This window comes from Narcine bancroftii, chromosome 1, assembly GCF_036971445.1.
Source record: "Narcine bancroftii isolate sNarBan1 chromosome 1, sNarBan1.hap1, whole genome shotgun sequence".
NCBI lineage: Eukaryota > Metazoa > Chordata > Chondrichthyes > Torpediniformes > Narcinidae > Narcine > Narcine bancroftii.
The window spans coordinates 25904688-25919557 of NC_091469.1; the positions used below are offsets into that span (position 1 = coordinate 25904688).

The 14870-nt window shown below is 51.3% G+C and overlaps 1 protein-coding gene across 15 annotated transcripts in view; it reads right to left on the reverse strand.

The window, feature by feature from the left end:
- tbc1d2 (TBC1 domain family, member 2) overlaps positions 1-14870 on the reverse strand; it is a 142781-nt gene that overhangs the window by 114952 nt on the left and 12959 nt on the right. For 9 of the 15 annotated variants that reach the window (XR_011352746.1, XR_011352736.1, XM_069922759.1 and 6 more), the window contains exon 2: positions 14265-14690. The exons of 2 other annotated variants lie outside the window; for them this stretch is intronic. Coding sequence is in view for 10 of the 13 variants with exons in the window: in XM_069922759.1 (XP_069778860.1) it covers positions 14265-14690 (426 nt within the window). In the remaining 3 variants the exon portion in view is untranslated. Of the gene's footprint in view, positions 1-14264; positions 14691-14870 lie in introns of those variants that run through there. 4 more of the 15 variants (XM_069922740.1, XM_069922738.1, XM_069922735.1 and 1 more) reach the window with 2 other exon arrangements.

Here is a 14870-nt window from a genome sequence, read left to right on the forward strand (position 1 = left end):
TGAATACCTAGAAATTAGCTTTTTTTAAATAAATGGCTCCGAGGGGAGATAGTTTAGATAGGAAATGGGAGGGGGAGGGGGGGGTAAAGGTTTTTTTAATTTTTATTTTTTGTTATGTTTAATGTTTTATAAAATTTTCAAAAAAAATAGATGACCATAAAGTCCAGATTCCAACCTAATGCGTCCATGAGGTGCTGGAAGGTCTGCACTGTGTTTCTAAGGCTGAATGCCATCCTAAGGAATTAGAAAAGGCCAAACAGGGTAATGATGGCCATCTTTGGAATATCATTAGGGTGGACAGGGACTTGATGATACCCTCAAGCCAGGTCAATCTTTGAAAAGATATGTGCCCTGTGCAGGTTGGCCGTAAAGTCCTGGATGTCTGTTGGAGATGGTTGCATCATTCAACCTCCTGTAGTCACCACACAGCCTCCATCCTCCCGCAGACTTGATTGCCACATGCAGCAGGGAGGCTCATGTGCTATCCAAACACTGCAAAATCCCCATCTCCTCCATTTTGTTAAACTCCTCTCTTGCAAGTCAAAGCTTGTCTGGTGGGAGCCTGTGGGCCTGGGCATGCAGGGGGTGTCCCTGTGTGGGATTGTGATGCATCATGCTGCATTTGGGGACTGCTGTGGAAAACTACAATGTGATGATGGATGGAAACTCCGACAACAACTTGGCGAACTCATTGACAAATACATGATGGAGCCCAGCTACAGAGTCGACAATTTGGCCTCACTGAGGGAGAAGGTTTGGAGTGTCTTTGCGATGACCAGTCTGTTGTGATACCACATCCAGCGTAAATGTCCATGTGAAGCAGCTGGAAATGAATTGCAAGGGGATAGTCCGCATGGCCTAGGTGAGGATTGTGCTGCTGTTGGCTGCTGTGCGTTCCAGTCTGATGCTTCTGATTCAGGTATTGTGGCTGGAGGGGGGCGGGGTGTAAGAGAAAGAGAATGACGCTGATTCCCACTCCCATATCTACCAGGAATCTGAGCCTGGAGTATCTGTCTCAGACATATAGGAGTCTATTACAGTGGCCACCCACCATAGTCATCAGCAATGGCTACCTCTTTAGTTTCCCTGGTATGAGCATGGCCGTCGACATCGACTGGCCCCAGATCCCCGCTTTTGATGGTAAAAACACCATGACTCAGAAATGGTGTCGTCTCTTGGTGTGGGTATTGTATGTTTTGCCACTGGGATGCGGTGTAGCTGGGCTTTCTGCTGTGAAGCAGCATTATTCTGCCATTTTATTTGGCAACACCACAGAATGGCTATGTGAGCGGCTACATTTCACGGGTCAGAGATCCTCGTTTGCTAGGAGGTGGATGTCCTCTGGCATCGGCTCCAAAAAAACCTGTTCAAAGAGTAGACATGGTTTATGGCTCTCTGCTTGTGCCAACATGTCATTCAGAGGTGATGGTGCGCAGCCATCCAGATGTAGCAACTGCACAGCCCATTCACAGCAAGAGGCTGAATGTGCCAACCAACAGGGCCTTGAGTGCTACATACCTGCCAGCCTCTGGAGGCTGATGCAGAAAGTAGATTACTCGGCCTGCCATTTCCTGGTTGAGAGTAGCCACCTCATAGTAGAATCCAGTCTCATTAGAGACAATATTCCTGACCTAGAACTGGGCCTCTGCTTGTTGAAACTAGATGAGGGGCTGAGTGATCCAGAAAGCTGGCAGTTTGAGCAAAACTGCATTCTGAAGACCCGAGTCATTCACGTTGGGTCCACGCCGACAGTGTTGGGTCCACGCCGACTGTGTTGGGTCCACGCCGACTGTGTTGGGTCCACGCCGACTGTGTTGGGTCCACGCCGACTGTGTTGGGTCCACGCCGACTGTGTTGGGTCCACGCCGACTGTGTTGGGTCCACGCCGACTGTGTTGGGTCCACGCCGACTGTGTTGGGTCCACGCCGACTGTGTTGGGTCCACGCCGACTGTGTTGGGTCCACGCCGACTGTGTTGGGTCCACGCCGACTGTGTTGGGTCCACGCCGACTGTGTTGGGTCCACGCCGACTGTGTTGGGTCCACGCCGACTGTGTTGGGTCCACGCCGACTGTGTTGGGTCCACGCCGACTGTGTTGGGTCCACGCCGACTGTGTTGGGTCCACGCCGACTGTGTTGGGTCCACGCCGACTGTGTTGGGTCCACGCCGACTGTGTTGGGTCCACGCCGACTGTGTTGGGTCCACGCCGACTGTGTTGGGTCCACGCCGACTGTGTTGGGTCCACGCCGACTGTGTTGGGTCCACGCCGACTGTGTTGGGTCCACGCCGACTGTGTTGGGTCCACGCCGACTGTGTTGGGTCCACGCCGACTGTGTTGGGTCCACGCCGACTGTGTTGGGTCCACGCCGACTGTGTTGGGTCCACGCCGACTGTGTTGGGTCCACGCCGACTGTGTTGGGTCCACGCCGACTGTGTTGGGTCCACGCCGACTGTGTTGGGTCCACGCCGACTGTGTTGGGTCCACGCCGACTGTGTTGGGTCCACGCCGACTGTGTTGGGTCCACGCCGACTGTGTTGGGTCCACGCCGACTGTGTTGGGTCCACGCCGACTGTGTTGGGTCCACGCCGACTGTGTTGGGTCCACGCCGACTGTGTTGGGTCCACGCCGACTGTGTTGGGTCCACGCCGACTGTGTTGGGTCCACGCCGACTGTGTTGGGTCCACGCCGACTGTGTTGGGTCCACGCCGACTGTGTTGGGTCCACGCCGACTGTGTTGGGTCCACGCCGACTGTGTTGGGTCCACGCCGACTGTGTTGGGTCCACGCCGACTGTGTTGGGTCCACGCCGACTGTGTTGGGTCCACGCCGACTGTGTTGGGTCCACGCCGACTGTGTTGGGTCCACGCCGACTGTGTTGGGTCCACGCCGACTGTGTTGGGTCCACGCCGACTGTGTTGGGTCCACGCCGACTGTGTTGGGTCCACGCCGACTGTGTTGGGTCCACGCCGACTGTGTTGGGTCCACGCCGACTGTGTTGGGTCCACGCCGACTGTGTTGGGTCCACGCCGACTGTGTTGGGTCCACGCCGACTGTGTTGGGTCCACGCCGACTGTGTTGGGTCCACGCCGACTGTGTTGGGTCCACGCCGACTGTGTTGGGTCCACGCCGACTGTGTTGGGTCCACGCCGACTGTGTTGGGTCCACGCCGACTGTGTTGGGTCCACGCCGACTGTGTTGGGTCCACGCCGACTGTGTTGGGTCCACGCCGACTGTGTTGGGTCCACGCCGACTGTGTTGGGTCCACGCCGACTGTGTTGGGTCCACGCCGACTGTGTTGGGTCCACGCCGACTGTGTTGGGTCCACGCCGACTGTGTTGGGTCCACGCCGACTGTGTTGGGTCCACGCCGACTGTGTTGGGTCCACGCCGACTGTGTTGGGTCCACGCCGACTGTGTTGGGTCCACGCCGACTGTGTTGGGTCCACGCCGACTGTGTTGGGTCCACGCCGACTGTGTTGGGTCCACGCCGACTGTGTTGGGTCCACGCCGACTGTGTTGGGTCCACGCCGACTGTGTTGGGTCCACGCCGACTGTGTTGGGTCCACGCCGACTGTGTTGGGTCCACGCCGACTGTGTTGGGTCCACGCCGACTGTGTTGGGTCCACGCCGACTGTGTTGGGTCCACGCCGACTGTGTTGGGTCCACGCCGACTGTGTTGGGTCCACGCCGACTGTGTTGGGTCCACGCCGACTGTGTTGGGTCCACGCCGACTGTGTTGGGTCCACGCCGACTGTGTTGGGTCCACGCCGACTGTGTTGGGTCCACGCCGACTGTGTTGGGTCCACGCCGACTGTGTTGGGTCCACGCCGACTGTGTTGGGTCCACGCCGACTGTGTTGGGTCCACGCCGACTGTGTTGGGTCCACGCCGACTGTGTTGGGTCCACGCCGACTGTGTTGGGTCCACGCCGACTGTGTTGGGTCCACGCCGACTGTGTTGGGTCCACGCCGACTGTGTTGGGTCCACGCCGACTGTGTTGGGTCCACGCCGACTGTGTTGGGTCCACGCCGACTGTGTTGGGTCCACGCCGACTGTGTTGGGTCCACGCCGACTGTGTTGGGTCCACGCCGACTGTGTTGGGTCCACGCCGACTGTGTTGGGTCCACGCCGACTGTGTTGGGTCCACGCCGACTGTGTTGGGTCCACGCCGACTGTGTTGGGTCCACGCCGACTGTGTTGGGTCCACGCCGACTGTGTTGGGTCCACGCCGACTGTGTTGGGTCCACGCCGACTGTGTTGGGTCCACGCCGACTGTGTTGGGTCCACGCCGACTGTGTTGGGTCCACGCCGACTGTGTTGGGTCCACGCCGACTGTGTTGGGTCCACGCCGACTGTGTTGGGTCCACGCCGACTGTGTTGGGTCCACGCCGACTGTGTTGGGTCCACGCCGACTGTGTTGGGTCCACGCCGACTGTGTTGGGTCCACGCCGACTGTGTTGGGTCCACGCCGACTGTGTTGGGTCCACGCCGACTGTGTTGGGTCCACGCCGACTGTGTTGGGTCCACGCCGACTGTGTTGGGTCCACGCCGACTGTGTTGGGTCCACGCCGACTGTGTTGGGTCCACGCCGACTGTGTTGGGTCCACGCCGACTGTGTTGGGTCCACGCCGACTGTGTTGGGTCCACGCCGACTGTGTTGGGTCCACGCCGACTGTGTTGGGTCCACGCCGACTGTGTTGGGTCCACGCCGACTGTGTTGGGTCCACGCCGACTGTGTTGGGTCCACGCCGACTGTGTTGGGTCCACGCCGACTGTGTTGGGTCCACGCCGACTGTGTTGGGTCCACGCCGACTGTGTTGGGTCCACGCCGACTGTGTTGGGTCCACGCCGACTGTGTTGGGTCCACGCCGACTGTGTTGGGTCCACGCCGACTGTGTTGGGTCCACGCCGACTGTGTTGGGTCCACGCCGACTGTGTTGGGTCCACGCCGACTGTGTTGGGTCCACGCCGACTGTGTTGGGTCCACGCCGACTGTGTTGGGTCCACGCCGACTGTGTTGGGTCCACGCCGACTGTGTTGGGTCCACGCCGACTGTGTTGGGTCCACGCCGACTGTGTTGGGTCCACGCCGACTGTGTTGGGTCCACGCCGACTGTGTTGGGTCCACGCCGACTGTGTTGGGTCCACGCCGACTGTGTTGGGTCCACGCCGACTGTGTTGGGTCCACGCCGACTGTGTTGGGTCCACGCCGACTGTGTTGGGTCCACGCCGACTGTGTTGGGTCCACGCCGACTGTGTTGGGTCCACGCCGACTGTGTTGGGTCCACGCCGACTGTGTTGGGTCCACGCCGACTGTGTTGGGTCCACGCCGACTGTGTTGGGTCCACGCCGACTGTGTTGGGTCCACGCCGACTGTGTTGGGTCCACGCCGACTGTGTTGGGTCCACGCCGACTGTGTTGGGTCCACGCCGACTGTGTTGGGTCCACGCCGACTGTGTTGGGTCCACGCCGACTGTGTTGGGTCCACGCCGACTGTGTTGGGTCCACGCCGACTGTGTTGGGTCCACGCCGACTGTGTTGGGTCCACGCCGACTGTGTTGGGTCCACGCCGACTGTGTTGGGTCCACGCCGACTGTGTTGGGTCCACGCCGACTGTGTTGGGTCCACGCCGACTGTGTTGGGTCCACGCCGACTGTGTTGGGTCCACGCCGACTGTGTTGGGTCCACGCCGACTGTGTTGGGTCCACGCCGACTGTGTTGGGTCCACGCCGACTGTGTTGGGTCCACGCCGACTGTGTTGGGTCCACGCCGACTGTGTTGGGTCCACGCCGACTGTGTTGGGTCCACGCCGACTGTGTTGGGTCCACGCCGACTGTGTTGGGTCCACGCCGACTGTGTTGGGTCCACGCCGACTGTGTTGGGTCCACGCCGACTGTGTTGGGTCCACGCCGACTGTGTTGGGTCCACGCCGACTGTGTTGGGTCCACGCCGACTGTGTTGGGTCCACGCCGACTGTGTTGGGTCCACGCCGACTGTGTTGGGTCCACGCCGACTGTGTTGGGTCCACGCCGACTGTGTTGGGTCCACGCCGACTGTGTTGGGTCCACGCCGACTGTGTTGGGTCCACGCCGACTGTGTTGGGTCCACGCCGACTGTGTTGGGTCCACGCCGACTGTGTTGGGTCCACGCCGACTGTGTTGGGTCCACGCCGACTGTGTTGGGTCCACGCCGACTGTGTTGGGTCCACGCCGACTGTGTTGGGTCCACGCCGACTGTGTTGGGTCCACGCCGACTGTGTTGGGTCCACGCCGACTGTGTTGGGTCCACGCCGACTGTGTTGGGTCCACGCCGACTGTGTTGGGTCCACGCCGACTGTGTTGGGTCCACGCCGACTGTGTTGGGTCCACGCCGACTGTGTTGGGTCCACGCCGACTGTGTTGGGTCCACGCCGACTGTGTTGGGTCCACGCCGACTGTGTTGGGTCCACGCCGACTGTGTTGGGTCCACGCCGACTGTGTTGGGTCCACGCCGACTGTGTTGGGTCCACGCCGACTGTGTTGGGTCCACGCCGACTGTGTTGGGTCCACGCCGACTGTGTTGGGTCCACGCCGACTGTGTTGGGTCCACGCCGACTGTGTTGGGTCCACGCCGACTGTGTTGGGTCCACGCCGACTGTGTTGGGTCCACGCCGACTGTGTTGGGTCCACGCCGACTGTGTTGGGTCCACGCCGACTGTGTTGGGTCCACGCCGACTGTGTTGGGTCCACGCCGACTGTGTTGGGTCCACGCCGACTGTGTTGGGTCCACGCCGACTGTGTTGGGTCCACGCCGACTGTGTTGGGTCCACGCCGACTGTGTTGGGTCCACGCCGACTGTGTTGGGTCCACGCCGACTGTGTTGGGTCCACGCCGACTGTGTTGGGTCCACGCCGACTGTGTTGGGTCCACGCCGACTGTGTTGGGTCCACGCCGACTGTGTTGGGTCCACGCCGACTGTGTTGGGTCCACGCCGACTGTGTTGGGTCCACGCCGACTGTGTTGGGTCCACGCCGACTGTGTTGGGTCCACGCCGACTGTGTTGGGTCCACGCCGACTGTGTTGGGTCCACGCCGACTGTGTTGGGTCCACGCCGACTGTGTTGGGTCCACGCCGACTGTGTTGGGTCCACGCCGACTGTGTTGGGTCCACGCCGACTGTGTTGGGTCCACGTCGACTGTGTTGGGTCCACGTCGACTGTGTTGGGTCCACGTCGACTGTGTTGGGTCCACGTCGACTGTGTTGGGTCCACGTCGACTGTGTTGGGTCCACGTCGACTGTGTTGGGTCCACGTCGACTGTGTTGGGTCCACGTCGACTGTGTTGGGTCCACGTCGATTGTGTTGGGTCCAAGTACTATTGGACCTTTGGGGTCACCAATGTGGCTGGTATGCCACTGCGAGAGAAAGAAACACGCCGAGTCAAGCAGAATTTCGGTTCAACTGATTTACTAGCTCAAAATCATGTGCTTAAACGGCCCACACTTACCAATAACCTTCACACGAGAAGGGCAGAAGTGACATCGGCTTCTGGGCCGAGGCTTTGCCCCACCCAGAGTCCCTGTGAATGTTGCTGGCTGCTGACCCGCCTGCAACTGCTGGAGCCAGTTCACTTGCCACATGGGTGAGCCGCCACAATATCAACAATTTGGAGGAGAATGTATTTGGTATAGTTAGCAAGTTTACAGATGACAGCAAAATTTGTGGTTTGGTGAAAAATGATGAAGGCTAAATAAGACTACTTCAGGATCTATATCAGTGGGTTTCAAAGTCTTTCTTTCCACACACATACCATTTTAAGTAATCTCTAAGCCATAGTTGCTCTGTGATTAGTAAGGGATTACTTAGAGTGGAAAGAAAAAGGTTGAAAACAACTGACCTAGATAAACTGAGAAAGTAGGCTAAGAAATGGCAGGTGAAATTCACAAGATAAAGGAACAGAAGTAGGCCATTCAGCCCATTGAGTCTGCTCTTCCACTCCACCATGAGCTACACTATTTTCCTATCTAGTTCCAATTTCCAGCCTTTTCCTCATATCCCTTGATACCTTGACTAATGAGATACCTATCAATCTCCTCCTTAAACTCCCTCATGATCGGGCCTCCACAGCTGTATGTGGCAACCAATTCCATAAATCCATAAGCCTCTGGCTAAAGAAATTTCTCCTCATCTCTATTTTAAATGGATACCCTCCAATTCTAATTTACAATGGGTGCCTTCTTGTCCTGGACTCACCAGAAAGGGAAACATCTTATTCACATCTATTCCATCCAATCCTTTTAGCATTCAAAATGTTTCTATGAGATCCTCTCTCATTCTTCAATATTCCAAAGAATACAGTCCAAGAGATGCTAAGTGTTCCTCATATGTTCACCCTTGGATTCCAGGAATCATCCCAGTAATCTTCTCTAAAATCTCTCCAACATCAGTACATCCCTTCCAAGGGGCCCAAAACTGCAACAGAATTCCAAATTAGGTTTCACCAGTGCCCCATAGAACCTCCAACATCTCCTTACTCTTATACACTATTCTTCTTGAAAAGAATGCCAACATAGCATTTGCTTTCCTTACTGCCAATCCAACCTGGTGGTTAACCTTTAGGATATCCTGCATGAGGACCCCCAAGTCCCTTTGCACTTCCGAATTTTGTTTATTTCCTCTTCCAAAATGTATATTCTCAACATTGTATCTCATCTGCCATTTCTTTGCGCACTCTTAAACTGTCCGAGACTCCCTGTAACCTTTTGGTTTCTTCAAAACTTCCTGTTCCTCCACCTATCTTGGTGTCATCTGTAAACTTTGTCACAAAACCATTTAATCCATAATCAAAATAATCGATAAACATTGTAAAAGGAAGCGGCTCCAACACCGACCCCTGCAGAAACACAACTAGTAAATAGCAACCAACCAGAACAGGATCCCTTTATTCCCACCCTTTGCTTTCTGCCTATCAACCAATGCTCTACCCAATCTAATAACTTTCCTGTAATTTCATGGGCTCTCTTCATAAAGCAACCTCTTATATGGCACCTTATTGAAGACATTTTGAAAATCCAAATGCACAACATCCACAGCCTCTCCCTTTGTTAGGTCTGCTTTGTTCATGAATGAGTGAGACAAACACCAGACTGAGTCGAAATCAGGGTTCTTTGTTCTTTATTACCGGATTGTAACACTTGCAACTAACCATGTTAGTCGGAGAATGCATTCTGCCGTTATCAGCAAAATGGTGATTTTTTATACCCTTGGATACGTGCTTAGAACATCATCATATCATTACTTGTCCAATGACTAAAACTGTTGCTATCCTTTCCCTGCTAGCTTCCTGCCTCTCAATCCATCAATGTCTCTCTTATCTTGTAAGTACAAGGATGCATTCACATCTTGTTACAGCCCTGTACAGGGTAACTCCTTACACATTCCCATCTCATGATGTTTTACCTTACACCTTGTCCATCTTACTTGAAGTTTCCTCAAAAAATTCCAATAGGTTTGTCAGGCAGAATCTTCCCTTCATGAAACCATGCTGACTTGGACCCATCAGGTCATGCACCTCAAGGTATTTCATAACCTCGTCCTTGAGGACTATCAAGTTAATTTCTAATGTCTTCCACAGTGAAGACTGATGCAAAATACCCATTTAGTTCCTCTGTTATCTCCCTGATATCCATTATTTCTCCAGCTTAATTTTCTCTTTTACTCTTCATATATTTTAAAACTCTTAAGTGTTCTTTTGTAAATTATTTGCCAAATTCTTTTCATATTTTCTTTTCTTTCCTAATGACTCTTAGTTTCTCCAAGTTTTTGAAAGTTTCCCAATCCTCTATTTACCCCTTATGTATGCTCTCCCATTTGCCTTCACTTGAGCCCTAACCTCTCATTAGCTACATTTGTGCCATTTTTACCCATTCATAATTTTCTTTTTTCTTAGAAAATATGTATCTTGCACTTTCCTTATTTCTTGCAGAAATATCATCCAATTCTGCTCTGCTGACCCTTCATCCAGCTAACTTTTCCAGTCAACTTGGGCCAGTTCCTCTCTCATACCACTGTAATTTCCTTTGTACCACTGAAATATTGACACACCTGATTCAGCTTCTCCTTTTCAAATTTGAAACTGAATGCAATCATATAATAATCACTACTTCCTAAGGGTTCTATTACCTTAGTTCCCCAAACATCTCAGGTTCATTACACTGCACCCAATCCAAAACCACCAATCCCCTGCTGCGCTTATCGACAAGCTACTCAAAAAAAGCCATCTCATAGTCCTTCTACAAACTCTCCCTCCTGAGATCCAGTACCTTCCTGACTTTCCCAATTGCCTTTCATGTTAAATTCCCCCTTAATTATTCAACATTTTCCTTCTGACACACTTTTTCTATTTCCAGTTGCAACTCGTAGTCTACCTCCCTGCTGCTGTTTGGGGGCCTGTATATTAGGATCCTTTTACCCTTGCCATTTCTTAAGGATTCTATGTCTTCTGATCCTATCATTTCTTACCATCAGGGCCACGCCACCCCCTCTACCTACCTGCCTATCTTTCCTATATACATTCAGTTCCCAATCACATCTGTCATTGCCATCAGTGAAGACCACAACGTCATATCTTTTAAACTGTAGCTGTCCAACAAGGTCATCCACTTTATTTCTAATGTTATGTGCATTTAAGTAAACATATACCAGTATCTGTTACCAATTTTGCTGCATTTCTATTGCATAGCAAATGATCCTGTCTTTTCACCTTCCTGTCTTTTTTGCCATCTTTGCTTCAACTCAGACAAGTGAGGTGTTGCATTTTGGGAAATTAAGCAAGGGCAGGACTTGCATTAAAAATGGTATGGCAATTGAGAATGTTATAGTACAGAGAACTGGGAGGTGCAATGGCATCATTCCCCGAAAGTGGCGACACAGGTAGAAGGTATTTGGTATACTTGCATTCTTGGCAAGGGCATTGAGAACAAGAGTTGGGATGTTATGTTACAACTTTATAAGATATTAGCGACCACACTTAGAGCATTTTGTGCAGTTCTGGTCACCGAGCTTTAGGAAGAATGGAATTAAGGCAGATAGGGTGCAGAAAAGCTTTTTTCCCTAAAGCATGATCTTACAAAGGTTTATAAAATCAGGAGGAGCATAAATAAGGTGAATGGACACAGTCTTTTTTCCAGGAAGAGGGGTGGCTAAAACTGGAGGGCACAAATATAAGGCTAAAAGACAAGGATTTAAAGGGGATCTGAGGGGCAACATTTTCCCCCACACAGAGGGAACAAGGTGCTGGAGGAAGTGCCAGGGCAATTACTAAAGTTTGCAAAGGTTCACAAATAGAAAAGGATAAGAGAGATATGGGGCAAATGGGACTAGGTTTGGTAGGCAACTCGATCAGCATGGATGGATTGGGTTGAAGGACTCATTTCCATGCTGTATAATTCTGCCTCTAACATAGGCACCTCAAACTATTGAATGTGTTGTAGTTTCGCCTGCCTCGTCGCCAATGTCACATTTGTGGCCCGAAATGTGAAATTAATAACACCATCACCACATGCTTTACCAGTTGAACATCTCAGTGTCTTTATTTTCCTGCTTCCCTTATTTCATCATCCTGCACCTTCCACCTCCAGTGCATACCATCAGACTTCCAGTCAGGTTAATACATATCATGCATATTCATTATCATGACATTCCTCCTTTCACCAGAAATAAACTTTATATCTTTATGTTTAAATGTAAACACTTTAACACTATCAATAGCATTTTTCTGCCTTCTGAACCAACAAAACAACTTTAAATTCAAAACAAAAACAACTCAAATTCCCTCTTCACAAAATGTAACATAAACATGTTATAACCAAATGTAATATAGCTCAACTGTTCTTCTGTAATTATACTAATAAAATGCTCACCTCATATGCAAAATGTAAACATTTAAATTTATACACCTCACATGTTTAAATTCCAATACTTTTGTTTTTTTTTCCCATTTAATACTAAATAGTCGACTAAACAAAAATGCAATTCATACAGCACTCATACATGTACTTTATGATGTATTGATCAAATCACTGTCCAAATGTTCCCATTATCATTTCTCTTCCTTGGTGAGTAACATTACTGTGCTTTATTGAAACTCAATCCAACTATCACAGACTTTCACTTTCATGATAATGCGGGCACGATTAGAAATATGGCACAAAATCTTCATATCGCTTAGGTGGTTTCCTGTCCTGTCTCGGCCTTCCTGCAATGCTACTGTTGTAACTTGGTTGTTCACCCTCAGCACCGGAAACACTGCTCGCTGCGGCCTCTGGTGTTTCTGGTACTCTGGCCACTTCATCGGGAATGTTGGTAACGACCTCTGGAACATCATCTGGTCCCTCAGGTTGAGCATCTCGTATTGGACTTCCAACCACTTCACTCGGTGTCGCTCTGGATTGGTACTTTTTGACACCAGACACGTTTCTTTTGTACAGGACTCCAGCTGGAGACTTGACTGACACCATACTGCCGCTTCTGGATACAACAGTGTAGGGTTGATGGTAATAAGGTGTGTCTAGCCTACCACCACTCTCTTGCCTCACCAGAACATTATCTCCAGGCATGATGTCTGAGTACCTGGCCCCACGCCTCGAGTCTGCATACAGACACTGTGAGTAGGAAAGGGCTTTGGAAAATACTAGAGCGCTTCGGATGCCCCCCAAAGTTCCTCAACATGGTTATCCAACTGCACGAAAACCAACAAGGTCGGGTCAGATACAGCAATGAGCTCTCTGAACCCTTCTCCATTAACAATGGCGTGAAGCAAGGCTGTGTTCTCGCACCAACCCTCTTTTCAATCTTCTTCAGCATGATGCTGAACCAAGCCATGAAAGACCCCAACAATGAAGACGCTGTTTACATCCGGTACCGCACGGATGGCAGTCTCTTCAATCTGAGGCACCTGCAAGCTCACACCAAGACACAAGAGCAACTTGTCCGTGAACTACTCTTTGCAGATGATGCCGCTTTAGTTGCCCATTCGGAGCCGGCTCTTCAGCTCTTGACATCCTGTTTTGCAGAAACTGCCAAAATGTTTGGCCTGGAAGTCAGCCTGAAGAAAACTGAGGTCCTCCATCAGCCAGCTCCCCACCATGACTACCAGCCCCCCCACATCTCCATCGGGCACACAAAACTCAAAACGGTCAACCAGTTTACCTATCTCGGCTGCACCATTTCATCGAATGCAAGGATCAACAACGAGATAGACAACAGACTCGCCAAGGCAAATAGCGCCTTTGGAAGACTACACAAAAGAGTATGGAAAAACAACCAACTGAAAAACCTCACAAAGATTAGCGTATACAGAGCCGTTGTCATACCCACACTCCTGTTCGGCTCTGAATCATGAGTCCTCTACCGGCATCACCTACGGCTCCTAGAATGCTTCCACCAGCGTTGTCTCCGCTCCATCCTCAACATTCATTGGAGCGACTTCATCCCTAACATTGAAGTACTCGAGATGGCAGAGGTCGACAGCATCGAATCCACGCTGCTGAAGATCCAAAACAGCGCTGGGTAGGTCACGTCTCCAGAATGGAGGACCATCGCCTTCCCAAGATCGTGTTATATGGCGAGCTCTCCACTGGCCACCGTGACAGAGGTGCACCAAAGAAGAGGTACAAGGACTGCCTAAAGAAAGCTCTTGGTGCCTGCCACATTGACCATCGCCAGTGGGCTGATATCGCCTCAAACTGTGCATCTTGGCGCCTCACAGTTTGGCGGGCAGCAACCTCCTTGGAAGAAGACCACAGAACCCAACCCCAACCAACAAATTTTCCCTTGCAACCGTGTCTGCCTGTCCCGCATCGGACTTGTCAGCCACAAACGAGGCTGCAGCTGACGTGGACATTACCCCTCCATAAATCTTCGTCCGCGAAGCCAAGCCAAAGAAAAAAAGAAACTATTATTGATGGAAAATGAGAGGACAGAACTTGCAATATTGCATATTTTAACAATGTGACAGAAATGTAATGGTAGAGCCCACTGGAATCCACTTTTCACCCATGGAGTACCAATTCAATAAACTAGTTTCCCTACCAAATAGCTTAAACTCTATTAAGAGATACCCCTTTTTGGTTAAAAAAAAACGATTGTTATTTCGTTCACCCACTAATTTTCAGAGTATTTAAAGTGGGAAGTCATGATTTTTCAAAATATTAAAACATCAATTGTTAATTAGCACATTGTACAGAATGATTTATTTGTCCAGCAGGGAGCAAATCTTAACTCCGCTCTCACCTTCAGAATATATTCCTTCTCTGGAGTTTTGATTTCAAAGGTTCCCTCCTCTGCTTCCAGGCAATAACGAAATGCGGCACTTGATAAATCCATGCTGCCCAGTGGACAGCTATCATGGGCTGTTCGGAAATAATACAGAAAGCATTTCCTTGGGTCGTACACGAACCAACGAGTCTTGCAGCCTTTCAGCGGTCCTTTGCCTCCCAGCTTGTTGAGATACCCACACAACTTTTCGCACTGCGTCTTTCCCTTGCCCAGAGATTTCAAATAGTTTGCCAAGTCTTCTGTCTCCTTTGGTTCTTCGCACTCATTACAAGACTCAATCTGAATGGCTGAGTTTTCTGCTAATGTTAGTGACTCTAACGGGCTGTCATGTCCCACTTGCAATTCGTCTGCCATCGTTCTTTGGATCCTACAATCACACATCTATAATTTAAATATCATTCAAGGTGAAAAAACTTTAAAGAAAATAATTTAAAAAAAGCACTCTTTAAATATATCATTTCCTTCATTACAGCAAAGTACTGGCAAAATGGACACAAAATAAATAAAAATATCTGAAGGTTAACGCTGGGGGGGGGGGGGGGGGGTAGTTCTCGCTGCCTC